Genomic DNA, 15781 nt, shown 5'->3' with positions numbered 1-15781 from the left:
AATCTTTTCCTAAAATTCATCTAGTGAATTGTTGTTGCAACTTTCAAAATCAAACATATCACAGCACCGGAAACAAAAACTCAAATGAGATATACTAAAGCAGCTGAGAGAAGAACCTGGAAAACAGGAACACCAGGAAAGCTATTGGCAGCAAAGCCAGATTTCTCCCTCACCTGTGTAATGCACAAAGCACAAATCATTACTTTCTAACTTGAACCACAAGTAACAGCCCAAACAGGGCTATTAGAAAGTTATATCAATGTAAGAAAGAAAATTAAACATCAATACACAATATTCAGAACTCACTCGCAGGGCATTCTTTACTTGAGATTGCTCAGGTATCAATCTAAATGCCACGCCATTCACCTTCAGCTGAAAAACCTATCAGAAACAGTAGTTTTTGTTTTTAAATACCAAAACGGATGAAATTGAAATTGAACGACGGAAACGAGAATGCAATGAAGAAATTAGGGAACCTTGTTGAGCGCAACGGGAACAACTTTGGAGCCGTCACGCATGCGAGGGTCCACGGTTGAAACCTGGCGGAGCAGAGCTTGGGCGTCGTCTTCGTTGAAGCAGAAGAGGCCGAGATTCTTGCCGGTGGAGACTCCGGCAACCAGCAAGAACTCCTCCGACGCGTTGCTGAGCGCGTACACGGGAACGCCCTCAAGCCGCTCCTCGATTGCCTCCCATGACATGGGTTGCCTCGGCATCGGCATGATGCTCTGAGCGACCCGGGCCCACGGTGGGCTCAATGTTGGGCCCTGGAAGGCCCGGTGGAGAGCGGAGAGTGCGTTGTGAAAGGGAGGGCGCGCGTGAGGGTTGTTATGGGCGAGTGCAGAAAGGTTTGTTTGGATATCGGAGAGTACATTTTGGAAATTGGAGAAGCACTTATCCAAGTTCATAGCTTTCTGCTTCGGATGAAGGGTTTAGCTCAGAACTCAGTTCGGAGATTTTAACTTCAGAGCAAATCCTAAACCCTCTATGAAGGAGGAAGAAAGGAAAGAGACAACGACATATGTTTTTTTTTTTTTAATGGTAGTGCTTGAAACAATGATGGGCCTAAAATAATGGGCCTCTGTTCCCTCGGAGCGCCTTTCATAATATTGGGCCTATACAGATAATAGCCCTCTAGCCCAAAATTTTTGGGCCGTGTGTCTGAAGTTCTTGAGGATAGTAGAGACGGTTTTTCTTTGCATCATAGTTTTCTACTTTTCTTTTATCGACTCAATGAACATATCATGACCAAATAAAATAAAATCAACGCAAACTAATATGGGTTGGTCGAGTGGTCAATTCACTCGTTTGCCTAAGCAAATATCGGGAATTTGAAATTTCGTCTTGTTAATGTAGTAATTTATTGGCCAGCGAATATAAAAATTATCCCTTTAGTAAAATTTATTAAATTCGATTTTAACATCTGAAATATACATATACATTTCTTAACCACCTAATTGGGCGCTAGTACTATTATAATTTATTAAATCCAAGATATAGCAAGCGATTTATGATATGAACCTTCGCTTTATGTCTTTTTTTAGATTTATAGATTGGACGTATAAATGACTTTAATTTGTGTCTTTATCAACCAACAAAACAAACAACCTATATTCGTGACAGTACGCACCTCTCACAGGGAATAGAAAATTCATTAACATTATTATCAACCAAAAAGAATATCATTTCAACAAATGATTATAATCCATGATTCTAATCCGGAATGAACACGTTATAATAAGACATATGTCTCTAAATCATTCGGCCTTTTCATGTTATTAAAATACCTATATTTGTTGGTTTAAGATATAATACTAGTTTATTATCTTCTAAGGCACGCTCCAACACTAACCAACTTAGATAAAATGAATAAAAATTTCTGTGATGAGCCAGTGAAGCAAAGATGGTTCTAGCCACAAGATTCCGAGCAACAATAACACAAAACAATTGGTGGTGGGGTCCTGTCACCTATGGCACCACTTTTATATAAATTCACCACCAAATTATTGCTGTGACCGTCACCACCCCCCATTCCAAGGTTGGAATCACTTTAAGTATACACAACTTTTGGTGAACCGGAATATCACCTTAACTATAATAATACAATACTCGATGTTTTAAAATACATTTTGTGTTGTGTTGTTTTATGATTTTGTTATTTACTGGTGTTGTCGTTATTGTTAGAAGTGATGAAAACTTGATAGTGAATTATTAGTATGATAATGATTTGTGAGCTGCACATCGTGATGCGGATATTTCTACAGACTAGTGAACATTATATTTCGTAACAAGACGAGTTTTGGTCAACAACAGAAATGTACGATACACCGAAGCCCAACATTGAACATTATTGATTAATGTTCCACGACAAGAATCACATGGTTGAGAGATGATGAAGCCACACAAGTCCCCTACTAATAATAACAATAAATACAAAAAATGTTACGCTCCCACCCTAACCATAAATCACTCAGGAGAATTAATTACTGAATTGATGTACTTGAATTACTATGAAATGAGAGAGTCAACGAAAATAGTAATAACGTAACCAATGCGGTGATTAGTTAGTGGCAGGTGAGTATTGTATTTCACGTTGTTGCAATTGATGGGTACAACAATAGTTATTATTTATGACGAAATAAATAAAATAAAAGAGTAGTAACAAACAAAGGCAGGGATCTTAATGGTTGCAGCATAAACAGGGGACAAATTATTAGACCGTAGGCGAAGGCGACAGATTCAACGTTGGTTAGCATTAACGATTTTTTTCACCGACCGTCAAATAAAGTCACTGCGCTGTGACTCTTTGATTATCCCTCTCCCACATCGGTGCTAACTTGTCACGGGCTCCAGACACGTGCTCCTCATGTTGTCACGTGCGGAGTACAAGCATAGGAAGCGAAGCGTTTTGGATGAACAGTGTCTTACGTTGTTCACATGTGCGGGCCCTTCAAAACCAGTATAGTGTACCACTCCACTACACCACTGCTACTACTGCTTCTACTTCTTCTACTACCACCACCTTCTTACTTCTCTTTCACTCTGGTCCCTTATCAAACTCTAACTAGCTCCATCAAAACCTCTCTCTCTCTCTCTAGATTTTGGTTTTTCTACTTCTTGTTCTTGCTGTAGCTGAACCTTCCCTTTCTTCTTGTTCTGTTTCATTTGTTGTTTCTTGTGTTGGCAATGATGGATACTGAAGATCAAAGAAAAACTCACACTCCAGGTGCTTGTTTTTAGTTCTTGTCTCCTTAAGTTTTACTTCTTTTGCATTTTCTCTTTGACTGCTCACTCTGCTCTTCAACCTTTTACCTTTTTTCTTCTAAAATATATATTTTTTTATTCTTTCCTTTTTTTCCCCCCTTATGAAAAGTGCCATCTTTTTGAGATTTTGGGTTGTTTGGTTATGGAAATTATATCTGGGGTCATTTGAAAGATTAAATTTGTTAAACTGTTATGTTGGGATGTTTTTAAGCTGTTCTTTTTCCTTGGTGTTTGTAGGGCATGAGAGTCATGGAGTTCATCTCTGTCACAAATGTGGATGGCCTTTCCCGAATCCACATCCAAGTGCCAAGCACAGGCGTGCTCACAAGAAGATCTGTGGAACCATTGAAGGTTACAAGCTGTGTTCCTCCGAGGAACAATCTCGCTCAAACGGCTCAGATGATGGACATGGTTCTGATGATGATAAAAAATCCCCAGGTGATTTTTTCTTCTTTTTCCAGAGTGTAATTATGCAGTGTCTAATGTAGTGTGTTGACTTGGTGAGAATATTTGGTTTTTTATGTATAAATGGTCTTTGATATTAGTGCTATGTTCGAAAATGGCTAGGTTGTTTTATGTTTGTGCTGATATTCTGTTTATTTGGTTATGTCAGGTCCAGAGGTCTTGAATATAGGCAACAAGGAGAAGGATGATAGTGGAATTGGAGATAAAGTAAATAGATCAGAAGATGAGGTGTTTTCAGATGCAGTTGCAGACTTTTCAGATAGTCAAGGAGTTAAGGAATCTTTGCAGGAAGGTAGTTTGGACTCAAGTACCAGTGTGGAACGGGACGGCAAAGATGATCCAAAATTTTCAGGGTCTTCCAAGGACAGTGATTTTAATGGTAAGAACTAAGATGAAAGGTTTAAATCACATGTTCTCTTAGTTTTGCGGTTCAATAAAATACTTGTGCCTGAAAATTTGAAAATTAGAGAAAACTTATTCTTTAGGGTGTGAATGATTATATAGATTGTGAGATTAGTGGAATGAATTTTATTCACTTCATCCGTGCATTGAATTGGACTTGTTCAACTTAGTAGTTAGTACTAGTCATTAGAACTTCTATAGAGAAGTTTCAGACTTTCAGCCCTACAATTTTGTCTTAATTTGTCACTTAGTATTTTCATTCTGTGGCTCAATAGTGTGTGATAATTCATGTCACAGATGCGGTTGAGAGTCAGTTGACTTTTGAGTCAAAGGATGGCTGTCAAAATCAGCACACTAAAATTTTGCAAGGTGAAAGGGTTGAAGAGGAAAACTTACCAGAATTGCAAGATCAATTGTCAGGATCCACTGCGACACCATTAGCTGATTCCATTGCAGATTTACGAGCCGAAGAATCAGCTGTTGTCCATAGTAAGGATATCTTTGGCTTGTCAACTGAATCACATCCCAGCAAACCTGAAGCTGTGCCGGATTTGTTGCCTGAAAATACAGTCAATGCCGGTGAAAATGTGACAGATTGCAATATGAGATCTGCTGTATTGGATACTATTTCGGAAGGAAAGGATGAGGTTAACCTCATAGTCAGTGATTCTACTTCCTTTGGTTTGTCATCCGAATCACGTCCTGAAAAAGCTGAAGCCATGCCAGATGTATTGCCTAAAAATGATGTCCAAGCTGGTGAAAATGTGACAGATTTCAGTCTGACATCTGCTGCATTGGATACTAATTCGAAAGGGAAGGACAAGATGAGGTCTGATCAGGATGAAGTTGAAATTATAGCCCCTTCTGATGCTGTTGTGGGTGAAACATGTGAAGGAGGGTCTAAAATGGCAGTTAAGGATGCAATGAATGTTGGCTCGTCAACTGTATCAGATCCCCACAAAGCTGAAGTGATGCCAGATGTATTGCCTGAAAATAAGATATATGCTGATGAAAATGTGAGAGATTGCGTTTTTACATCTGAATTGGGGTCTAGTTTGAAGGGAAAGAATGAGATCAAAACAGATGTTGAAGAAGTTGAAATTATAGTCCCTTCCAATACTGGTGTTGGTGAAAATGAAGACAACTCTGCAATATCAGTTAGAGATGCTGATGCAGTTAACTTGGATCCTCAAGTGGCTGGTGGAGCTGTTAATCTGAAGGAAAAAGACAGTGCCGAGTTCCCTTCTGTGCTTGGCCAAGATGATTCCCCACTTGGTTCAAATTCTGTTGTAATAACAAATGCTTCTATACGTGATGTACAGTTAGAGTCTGCTCATGTTCAGTTTTCTAATTCTAGTGATGCTCAGACTTTGCTGGAAAAGGAAGAAGAAACTACTAATTCTAATATCCTTCCTACAAGTGTTGATAGAACTGAAGTATCACCATCACAAGGTGAGTATGAAGATCTTGAAAGGGTATCTCGAGATCTTTCAGGCCTAGATTTGTCTGACCAAAACAATGAAGTTACTGAGGAAAATAGTTTTACTTTTAACCCAAGCCAATTGACTGGGAAAAACTATGCCTCTCCAGATGTGCATGTTATTGATAGCTTGGGTATTATGAACAAGGAACTGGTCAAAAGTGAGCCTGTGGCTGAAGACATGCACATTGAGGAGCACACTGAAGTTTCTCCAGACAAACTTACCGTTGAAGGTTCTCAAATGTCAGAAGAAATTGATTTGTCTTTGAATGAGAGGAATGAGAGCAATATGGTTCACTTTTCTGTAGAGCAAGGACCCGTTGATGTTGAAAATTCGCAGCAGATAAGCTTAGAAAGTATCTCAGTGCCCTCATTAAATGAAAGTCTGGGTAACAAATCCTTCGGTGCTGAAACCAGTGAAACTAGTGTAATCAGCATAGACAACACAAGTCATCATGAAGAAACTAAAATAATTGGTGTAGCTGTAAATGGAATGGATGAAGGAGCTAACTTGGAAGATGATCTCAACCAGACTGACATGTTATTGGAAGTCAACCAATCAAGTGACTTATCCAAGAATGGGCATGCTGGTGAAATTGATAAAACTACTCGTGATCTATGTGGGGAACCTGCTAGCAATCAGGAGAAAAGACCGGTTATTTCAGATTATGTAATCGATGAGCCCACAGGAAAGTCAATGGTCATAGAGTGCAAAGATATAGATCCTAAATCAGAAACCCAGGAAGATGTCAGAGAACATGAGGAATGCAATAAATCTGTTGGTACTTCTTCTGAATCACATCCAGCACAGGATGAAGGACTATTACTGAAGGCCACAGAAGATGTTGGGAAGCATTCATCACTGCCTACTATAAATTCTGAGCCAGCTGCTCAGAATGATTCTTCTGTTAAACATGATCAAGGTGGTCAGCCTGGCAAGGAAATTTCTGGGGTTTCTGCGACGCCTGTTCAAGATCAAAGTGGTAATGACATGGTTAAACATATTTCATCTGGAATCGATGCTTCAGTTTACTCCAGTAGCCGGTGTGACAGTTTGGAAGCCAATTGGGGATCTGTTTCAGGTATATACACCTTTATTTTCGTAAAGGAAAACAATTTAGTCACATAGAAACATTATTTTTATCTAAAAAAACATTGTGTAGATCTTGTCTCTTTTGCATCAATAATATTGACCCATTGTTATACCTGTGTTGTGATCCATGTAAGTCATTTTCCTTCATCCTTATGTGATGTGATGATGAGTTTTACCTTGGTGTACAACATTTTGGCTATGATACAGTTTATTGATATTTTGGAGTGATAATGTGATTGATTTACTCATTATCCACTCAACAGTTCTCTCAATGCAATCTGATGCACATGCTATTATTGATACTGAAACTTCACCATCAACAGAAGTGGGGAAATCCAACTTGATCAATTCAAAAGCTACGTCTGAGAAACAGCCGTCTGGAAAATCAGAAATGTTTGAAGCACCATCTTTCATGACATTGGTAGAACCTAGGGATGCCACTAGCCATAAAGCACCTGCATCTGAAGACCAAAAGGGGAAGAATTCGAGTTCCACTTTGCAGGCTGGTTGGTTTACCTCTCAAACTCAGGTCATGAATGAGTCTCAAGCAAGAAACAAGAATGAAGAGATAATAGCAAAGGTGACAAACTGGAGCACCCCTAAGGAGCACACCCCTCTGAAGAGCCTCTTAGGTGAGGCTGCTCACAGCCACAGCCCAAGTTCTCCAAAATTGGAAGAAAACTTGGCAAGCAGAAAGAATGGTAAACTTCCACAAAACAATGGTTCTGGATTGACAACTGTTAACTCCATTCTAGGTCCTGAATCGCCTTCAGCTCAAGCTCTGATAAACGACGCTGCAAAAGAATGGAACTCACCGGCAAGATATCCTGCGGAAATGAAGAGGGAAAAGAGGAAAGCCAAGAGCAGACCATATTGGATACAATTAGTATGTTGCTCATCAGTGGATCTTCAGAGAAGGCAAAAAACTGCCATATGATGGTTATGGTTATAGTTATAGTTATAGTTATAGTTATTTTCATGCTATTTGGGGTCTTGTCTGCTTCTAGAGTTGAGATACATATTTTGATCATGCGTCTCATTCTATTGAACTGGGTAGCCTCCTAGAAGTTTGGTTGTATATTTGAAGCATGTTCAGTTGCCATTACTGTTTATGTTATTTTAATGTATCATTATCATGGCTTTGGTGCCTTGTTATATATTGAAAATTAAGAAAACGTTGTGATCTTGTGAGCTTTACAAGTAGGGAGGATTTTAGTCCAATATTATTGTTGTGTTTTGAACTTCCATCCAAAAATTGTTAGATGATTTGAAGTACATAAATAAATACTGTCGACAATAAGCTCGCTGTTTGGTCCATAAAAATACATGTGAGTGTGATCCTTAAAAATGTCACTGTCAAATGTCAATTATTTAAAATTGGAACATTCTCCTTCCTAAACTTCATTGCAAACCCTGAAAGAGAACGCTGGTCCCTTCTGTGGAAGTAGTTAGAAAAAAGGAAAAGTATAAGGTATCAATATACTATCTGCCAACTTATTGTCAACAATAATTAATTATTATATTTTAAATTCATGTATAAAGACACTTTCATTAGACACAGTTATAAAAAAGGCATTTTCGTTAAACACATCCACAAAGACACTTCCATTAAACACCGTCATAAATAAGAGTTGGCAGAAATTGGCAGAAATGTTGTTGGTAACGTAGCAGAATTGTTAGAAAAATCATGTGCAATGGGAAAGACAGTGCGTGCAATGAGAGAGATTTTGTCCAGGTTTTGGTGAAGTGTGGGAGGGCACTCCAAAGATAGCAAAGGCTAGTGGCCAATTTTGCATTCTTAGAGAATTGTGGCATTGTAAGATCACAGATTTTGATGCTGCTCAAAAGACAACCAAGGCTTTTCACTGCACCTGAGGCTTCTCTTAGAAATCATGTCCCAAGGGCTGTGAGCATCGGTTTTGATAAGAATTCAAGAATGATTGTTCATGCACTGCATACAATTAGTTGCTTGAGCCACAAGACTTTTAGCAGAAAGCTTGAGTTCATTCAGCGTTGTGGTTTTTCGAAAGATGAGACCCTGCAAATGTTCAGAAGGAATTGAAGACTGCCATCAGAGAAGAAATTGAAGGCTGCCATTCAGTTCTTGCTGCATACCTTAATGGTTCCAAAGGCAGTCATGATTCATTGCCCTACTGTTCTTATGTACAGCATCCAGGATCGGTTGGTTCCTCGCTGGAGTTTTGCAGCTCTTGATATCAATGAAGCTATTGATATTGCTTATATACTGAGGATGTCTGGGGAGTTATTTGACAGGTATATACTTAGGTTCAGAGGAAATGTTGAGACATTGTTGGTAGCTTACAAGGGTCATTATCTACAAGTGTAATCATAAATTTGAGTCTGCTTTTTAATCTGATAAGCTTTTGGTTATTTGAATCGAGTCTCAAAATGGTAACTATATACTGTACTGGTAACAATTTTCTTTTGGTAAACGGTAACACCGAGATTTTAGCATTTATCAATGCATATATTTTATAATTTAAACTCTGAATAGCCGTTATAGTTATAAAATTCAATTTTTTTTAAATATCAAATTATGAAGTATTTGCCAATGAGTTATAGCTCAAATGACATAGCCTCCCCATACTCATCTAAGAGGTCGCGAGTTTGAATCTCCCTATCTTTGATTAAAAAAAAAAATTATGAAGTAATTTGAAAGATGGCTTAGGAACATTACAAAAGAGCTTAAAGCTTTATAACCAAGTAATATCGAGCTTATAGAATCATACTAAACCAATTAGGCAATTACCCCAATACTGAGTGGGTATGCATACCCCAAAAGGAATGACGAGGCAAAAAAAAAAAGGGACGAAAAGCAGTAGACGCTGACCACCAAAAAGTATTTTTCATTTCACCAAGATATGTTGGGTGCTATAAGGCTAACATCATATACAATACAAGATTGTAAATAGGGTACCAAACCAAACTCCAACATGACAAAATGACTTCCATTACCTTGCGACCTAAGGACAACATAAAAGAGCTATATAAATTAATCCAAAAAAGGAACCCAAAATCCATATCTGGGCCAAAACAAATAGGAAAATAAATGTGATAAAACTATCTCCCTCAATTGCTTTTGCTGCTGTTGCAAAAGTAACTACCTCTTTAACTTACATTCTCATTATCCTTTCTTTCCGCAACACCCAAACTCAACATACTTTCCAGAGCTGGAACCTTATTTTGTCCATGAACAAAATCAGACCAGAGCCTAAAGAATCACGTTTGATAACTTCCCTTATTCTTCAATTGGTACGGACTATGGCCTGCTTTCCTTTACTAAAAGAAAAGAAAGGAAAATAACCGAATGGAACAGCAAAATGGAGAACACATCATTGGTGAAATTTCCAAACGCAAGTTCAAAACCCACAATCTGTGTCAGTCACTATTATCAGGATTGGACAGCCAGCCTCTGCAGATGCTCAAAGAAAACTTGAAGACTCACATCGTCTGTGAAGATTACATCCGAACCAGCAGCCATCTCATTTGCATTATTATACGTTGCTGAAGGATTCAGCTTTGCTAATAAGAATCTAGCCTGTTTAGCATGGATGAAACCAAGGTAAGGTTCCCCATCAATAGATATCCAAATTTACCAAACAGGATGGATCAATGAATGAATATCCCACTAAAACATTGTGGAAGATGTATTTCACACATCAGGAATACTCCAGTACAAGTCAATTTCAGAAAAAGATTTTGGTTCAAATATTTTACCTGGGAACCATGTTGATCACACACTACCAATCTAGGAACAGGGAAACGATCTCTAATAATAATTTGGGCATCGTCTTGTGGAGCTTGTAATAGTTGCGCAAAAGCCTGTGCATATTTAAAGCTATAAGCTATTAGCAAACAAGGACAATGACCAACGTTAAAATGAAACATTGGGCTGCCAAAAAGATTGATGCTCTCAATCAGAAGATTAATATTTGTATCGAACAATCAAATTAAAGATTGATTGTGAGCAGCATTTGAACATGAAGATAATTTGTTTAACTGGGCATATCTTAGTAGTTAATCACAAACCTGGTGTTCTGGCCGGTCCTGGTATCCCAAGTTGCGCCATTGAGCTATTGTCATTCCATGAAAAACAACCACACTAAAATATGAATCAAGCAACAGAATCCGGTCCGCAGCAATAGAAGCTACGTCTAACAATGCCGGTGTAGGCAACGAATTAAATGAATATGATATCAAAGATGGCTGAATCATGACAGCAGCATTGGTAATATTTTCCCTGTTTAACAACATGCGGAAGTATGCAGTTTCATCGGGACTGTTATTAAAAACCTGCAAATAAATTTCACCACTCAAATACATCAAAGATAAGAAGTTTGCGAAGAAATACACTGAACATATTGAGACAAGGTACCTGTACAAACTGCGACCTTCGCAAATTGAACATAAACTGTGGGAACAAAGAAAATGATGGGTTTAATGTGAAAGAAGATGGGTCATCCTTGCGGTAGTCACCAAATTTAGAACAGAGACGAATGAGCAGTCTGTCCAACCACCGTGTGGCATCAAACGCATCCTGATCAATATGAAATTGATACTCAACTTGGTTAGATAAGTTTGGAAGCTAATATAAAACAATTTTCTATTTTTCCATAGGTGACAACAAAATGGTCACTTGCATGATGTTATCACAAAGATTAAACTTACAGCAACTTGCGCAAACAAATCCAATGGTGGAAAAATTTATTTTATGAAATGAAAGAGAAATAGAGAGTGATACATAATAACACAACTTGTCGATTTATCATATACCTCTGTCTCCATTTTCAGAGAAGCAATTCTAGCCATTACCACTGCGGCAGTTTCTTGGTCAAATCCTTGAATCAATTCCTGAAGATAAAATTTTCTGAATATTAGCAGGTTCATTCTTCTTAAATGTTGATAAATACAGCAGCTCACCAATGAAAAAATGAAGAAAAGGCCAACCTTCTATGAACAAATTAAAACAATTATCAATTGTGAGCTTATATTGTTTGTATTGGGCTCAAACAAGGAGATACCGAATCACAGGGTTTAGATAGTTTACAACTTGTCTACTCTACACATTATATTTTTCTTTTTAAATTTTACACTCGTATTATCTATTCTGTGATATTATTCAATGAATTCATTCATGATTAAACAAAAGGGTAAAAAGATGACATTTCATGTGCATATTCTCTACACTCCTTACTTCATCATCAGAAATTGTCACTAATCTTCATTGCAGAGAAAAAATAGTCTTAGACAGTTCGACTCCAAATAATGTGGGGGCTACACTGGCATCATCATAAGATAACAAAATTCAGTCACAAGTATTAAATTTTACCTCAGAGCCAACAGCTACATCTACCCATCTTCTAGTTACTGTTGTGACACGAAGGACCAATTGACCATCTGGACTTTGGTAACTGCAATAAGAACACCACTAGTAATATTCAATTCCCAGCAACAATGGTGACAGCAACATAACACAGTATAATATATGAGGTCCAATTGATAGAAATTCTCCAGCACAACCTTGTAAGGAACTGCAAGTACAACTGTGGGTAGGCACCACCTGGATTATTTGAACGATCACCTGATGAAAGATCAAACAGCACAGTCAGGCAAGTACTCTTGTCAAGGCCGCACATTTTCCAAGCTGTTGTATTCCCCTCTCCTATCACAGTATCAGCAACAGAAGGCCCTTTCTGCAGTATGTGGTTGTAACCATCAAACCTCACATGAACTCCAATTTGAGCATTAACAAGCAATGTAAACTGAGGTTTGAAACATAAAAGATACAAATCGAACCTTTTCCAATGATGTGCAAGGTCCAATTATTCCCTGGATTTTGATTTCCTTGGAGCAATTTATCTCAAGTGTTCCACTGGTACATAATTTAAGTTGACAGTTAGCTTGTTTGAATTCATATAGGATACAAGGAAGATATCATAGACAGAACAAAAGAACACATCTATAACCCAAAAAAGCAACTAAAAGATCACATCATTGCTGTTACTTCGGGATACAAAAACTTCAAGAAATCTTAAAATAATAAGCATATATCTCAGGCAATTGATATTCAAACAGAAAAATACCAAAATATTTGTAATTTTTGCACTAGAACACATTTATCTAAATTAAAACATTTCCAAATATGCACCTTATGCACCATATCCTTACATGGATAACTAGACAACACTAAAATTTATAGATGGAGTATTTAAAAAATGGTTAGTCCTCTTCTAGTCATCAATTATATAATAAGCCTATTTTTCTAATTTTTCCACCTCTCGATGTTCCTCTTTCACAAGTTCTTCCTCTGAGACATGTAAAGGAAATACATTGATCACTCCATATCCATAGTACTCATTATTTTACAATGCTACAAGCTTATTAAAAAGTTAAAAGGGAATAAATAGGAGTACTTGAAAAAATTTATCAAATAATAAATAAATAATTTTTAATAACTTATAGAGATTTATGCTAAATAAGTGAGAGCTAAAACCTAACACTCCAGCATTTCCCAACAGAATTTCTTGACCAAGCTGTGAGGTTAAATTGGGTGATGACTTGTGAGGCAGGGTAGAGGGAGTAGTAAGCAATATTAAATTCATGAGAATGCAAAAAACAGGGGACAAATAATATCACAGGGCAATGGAATTCAATAATACTATCAAGTACCAGGAAAGGAAAATTGAAATGGAGGATTTTATCCAAAATAGAAATGGCGGATACCCACTTGAAACAAAGACCAAGAGATTGCTCCCCTTCCTCAAAAATGCGCTTAAAAGAGTCCTTGAAGACAGAGTGGCCAAAGCTTTCAGACAAGACAACAAGGCCACCAGTTCTTTCAACTACAACTTTCATTTCTGCAACTCCAACCTATATATTTAAAACACGTGAATCAGCACAAGAAAGATGACAAGCTCTCACAATTATATCCAATACTATTTGACAGACTCTGACAGTATATAACCACAAATCTTGTTGTAGAAGAGTTTGATCAGATGACAATAAGGAAATTAATACATTTTATTCCAAAAAAAAAGAAAAGGAAATTGAAGCTCCAGCAATCAACGATGAAGAAAATATAAGGACCAGTAAAAGAATTGTATGAAAAAAAATTGTCTTCTAACAAACCTGATCAAGTGCTGATGCAAAAAGATCTAAAACGTGTCCCTGGCTAACCAGCTGCTTTGCAAGACCCTCGTAATATTTGACTGCTTTCTTGAAGTATGGTGCAGCATCTTTGTCAAGATCTTTATGAGAACGCACCGGATCAGATAGATCTTTTGACACAATCTGCAAAGAAATCTGAAGATCAATATCTCCAACATAAAAATAAATTTGTAGAAGAGCAAATGGGTTCATGAGATATCTATATTGAATATAAGGCAAGAACAAGCCTAGCATTGTTTACTCCAAGCTTACTACATGGCCTTCTGCACTTCAACTCTCAATTAAAAGTTAAAATAAAGAGTATCTCTTAAAAATCTGAATTGCACAGACAACTTGCAGAATGTCAATGTAGTATGAGTTATATTACTTGCCAGTCTCTATCAAATAACTAATAGAATACCAGACAGTTTCTTATCCTTTATATTGCTGTTCACTATAGCAACTGATCGTAAATATTTAAGCTTCTTTCTCAAAAATCTAGTTTCAAATGCAATGTCAACATAAACAACTGACCACTTTTCATTCTCCTATGGCTAGATATGCATATGCGTATAATAAGAGGATATGATGAAAAATCTTTCCAACACCAACTCATCCTTCACCTTTTATCCAAATAAAAGTGATCACTACTCAGAAATATTCTAGCAATAAACCAAATTACTCATCAAGGATCATAGACCAAATTACCGTGCCTGGCCCTTCCGTGCAAGGCCCCCCAACCAAAGCTATGATTCTAGCACCAGTCCCAGGATTACAAGCAGCAAGCAACCCTGCCGCAACGCTCAAAGCCACTCCGGTGCACCTAGCAGCACGGCTTCCTGGCGGAACAGGCCACTGATCGGTCTGCAACTCATCCAACAGCTGCAAAACAGTTACAAAAGCACACTTGGTCAGAAACATTCATTCAAAAGTCAATGCCGCATCGCCAGTGAACAAAAGCACCCTCAAACTCACGGAATTGAGTGTGTATTCGCAATCAGAAGCAGGCAGCAAGAACCGAGTCACACCCGAAGCAGCGAACCCACCAGCAGAAATACCCTTCTGGTACCCTCCGGCGGTTCTCCTGGCGGCACCGCCAAGTCCCAGCTGCTCCATAATCTGATCTTTGGAAATCTCCTTGCTCCCTCTAAAGACATAAACCTTAGACATCTCAGCGAAGCCCAATTCGTGGACCTGAACCTGAGTCCCATAAGAAATAAGGCCAACAAGAGCATTGTCGGGGAGAAGACCGATCGCCCGACGAAGAGCGGATTTGACGAATTCGATCTCCTCTTCGATCATGCAGGTGTCGAGAACGAAGAGGAAGACGGGGGAAGGAGGAGAATGAGGTTGAAGGTTAGGATCGAAATTAGGGTTGGCAGAGGGGTGGTTAGGGAGGGTGTACTGGATGGTGGTGTATTGTGGGTAGAGCTCGCCGGGGAGGTTAGTCTCTGAGATTTGGGAGTAGTGAGGGGGGAAATGGTTGCGCTGGAAGCAGAAGGGGCAGATCCAGATCTTGGCGGTGAAGTCGACGCGGGAGAAGGGGTTGAGGGCGGAGGAGCAGGTTTTGCATCGGAGTGGGGCGTAAGGGAGGGTGGGAATGTCAGGGTGTGGCCGGATTGGGGAGATTGTGGCGGCGAGTGGGATCACGCACTTGCTGGCGTCCACCTTCGTGCGTGGCCATAGGTTCCACGTCATGCGGACTCCGTCGACCCCCTCGGGATCTGTGTTTGCCATCTCCGACATGATGATCTGAAAGAGAGAGATAGGGGGGTGATGACCCCTTGAGACTTGAGAGAGAGGTGAGAGAGAAAGGGGTCACCGTAGACGGAGAGAGAATGATATGAATGGAATAAACGTGGTTCTTGATTTGATTTGGTTTGGTTTGGTTTAGTTTGGTCTGGGTTTGGTGG

At 38.6% G+C, this 15781-nt stretch overlaps 3 protein-coding genes across 5 annotated transcripts in view; 1 reads left to right on the top strand and 2 right to left on the bottom strand.

Annotated features, from left to right (window-relative positions):
* Nucleotides 1–985, bottom strand: part of LOC107482313 (protein TIC 22-like, chloroplastic) — a 2679-nt gene extending 1694 nt beyond the window's left edge. For both annotated transcript variants that reach the window (XM_016102761.3, XM_016102762.3), the window contains exons 1-3: nt 477–985; nt 307–381; nt 117–173 (exon numbers count right to left, since the gene is read on the bottom strand). In XM_016102761.3, coding sequence (XP_015958247.1) covers nt 117–173; nt 307–381; nt 477–905 — 561 coding nt within the window. In that variant the 5' untranslated portion in view covers nt 906–985. The remainder of the gene's footprint in view (nt 1–116; nt 174–306; nt 382–476) is intronic.
* A 1994-nt stretch (nt 986–2979) lies between these two features.
* LOC107482315 (uncharacterized) lies at nt 2980–7886 on the top strand. 2 transcript variants are annotated; one of them, XM_016102767.3, is made up of 5 exons: nt 2980–3223; nt 3499–3699; nt 3875–4105; nt 4426–6690; nt 7025–7886. In XM_016102767.3, the coding sequence occupies exons 1-5, from the start codon at nt 3184–3186 to the stop codon at nt 7636–7638; spliced, it is 3351 nt and encodes a 1116-aa protein (XP_015958253.1). In that variant the 5' UTR covers nt 2980–3183; the 3' UTR covers nt 7639–7886. The 2 variants fall into 2 exon arrangements, with proteins under 2 accessions (XP_015958253.1, XP_015958251.1); XM_016102765.3 differs by having other exon boundaries at nt 2981–3223; nt 6965–7886.
* Nucleotides 7887–9548: 1662 nt separating this feature from the next.
* LOC107482317 (protein transport protein SEC23) lies at nt 9549–15775 on the bottom strand. The gene is made up of 12 exons (XM_016102768.3): nt 14844–15775; nt 14577–14750; nt 13851–14012; nt 13450–13592; nt 12519–12594; nt 12243–12415; nt 12052–12133; nt 11496–11573; nt 11098–11259; nt 10752–11015; nt 10440–10544; nt 9549–10260 (listed from the first exon to the last, which is right to left on the bottom strand). The coding sequence occupies exons 1-12, from the start codon at nt 15612–15614 to the stop codon at nt 10114–10116; spliced, it is 2337 nt and encodes a 778-aa protein (XP_015958254.1). The 5' UTR covers nt 15615–15775; the 3' UTR covers nt 9549–10113.
* Nucleotides 15776–15781: the final 6 nt, after the last annotated feature.

The sequence above is a fragment of the Arachis duranensis genome, chromosome 3, assembly GCF_000817695.3.
Source record: "Arachis duranensis cultivar V14167 chromosome 3, aradu.V14167.gnm2.J7QH, whole genome shotgun sequence".
Taxonomy (NCBI): domain Eukaryota; kingdom Viridiplantae; phylum Streptophyta; class Magnoliopsida; order Fabales; family Fabaceae; genus Arachis; species Arachis duranensis.
Note: the sequence above shows the minus strand (reverse complement) of the source record. Positions and strands in the feature narration are given on the sequence as shown.

Excerpts from the sequence above, each read along its gene's own strand:
- LOC107482315 (XM_016102765.3), top strand. The coding sequence starts at position 3,184 with ATGATGGATACTGAAGATCAAAGAAAAACTCACACTCCAG. Across the intron at positions 3,224-3,498 it reads AAGAAAAACTCACACTCCAG|GGCATGAGAGTCATGGAGTT; the intron begins GTGCTTGTTTTT and ends TGGTGTTTGTAG. Across the intron at positions 6,691-6,964 it reads CAATTGGGGATCTGTTTCAG|TTCTCTCAATGCAATCTGAT; the intron begins GTATATACACCT and ends TCCACTCAACAG.
- LOC107482317 (XM_016102768.3), bottom strand. The coding sequence starts at position 15,614 with ATGTCGGAGATGGCAAACACAGATCCCGAGGGGGTCGACGGAGTCCGC. Across the intron at positions 11,260-11,495 it reads CTCTGAAAATGGAGACAGAG|GATGCGTTTGATGCCACACG; the intron begins GTATATGATAAA and ends CATATTGATCAG. Across the intron at positions 11,016-11,097 it reads GAAGGTCGCAGTTTGTACAG|GTTTTTAATAACAGTCCCGA; the intron begins GTACCTTGTCTC and ends ATTTATTTGCAG.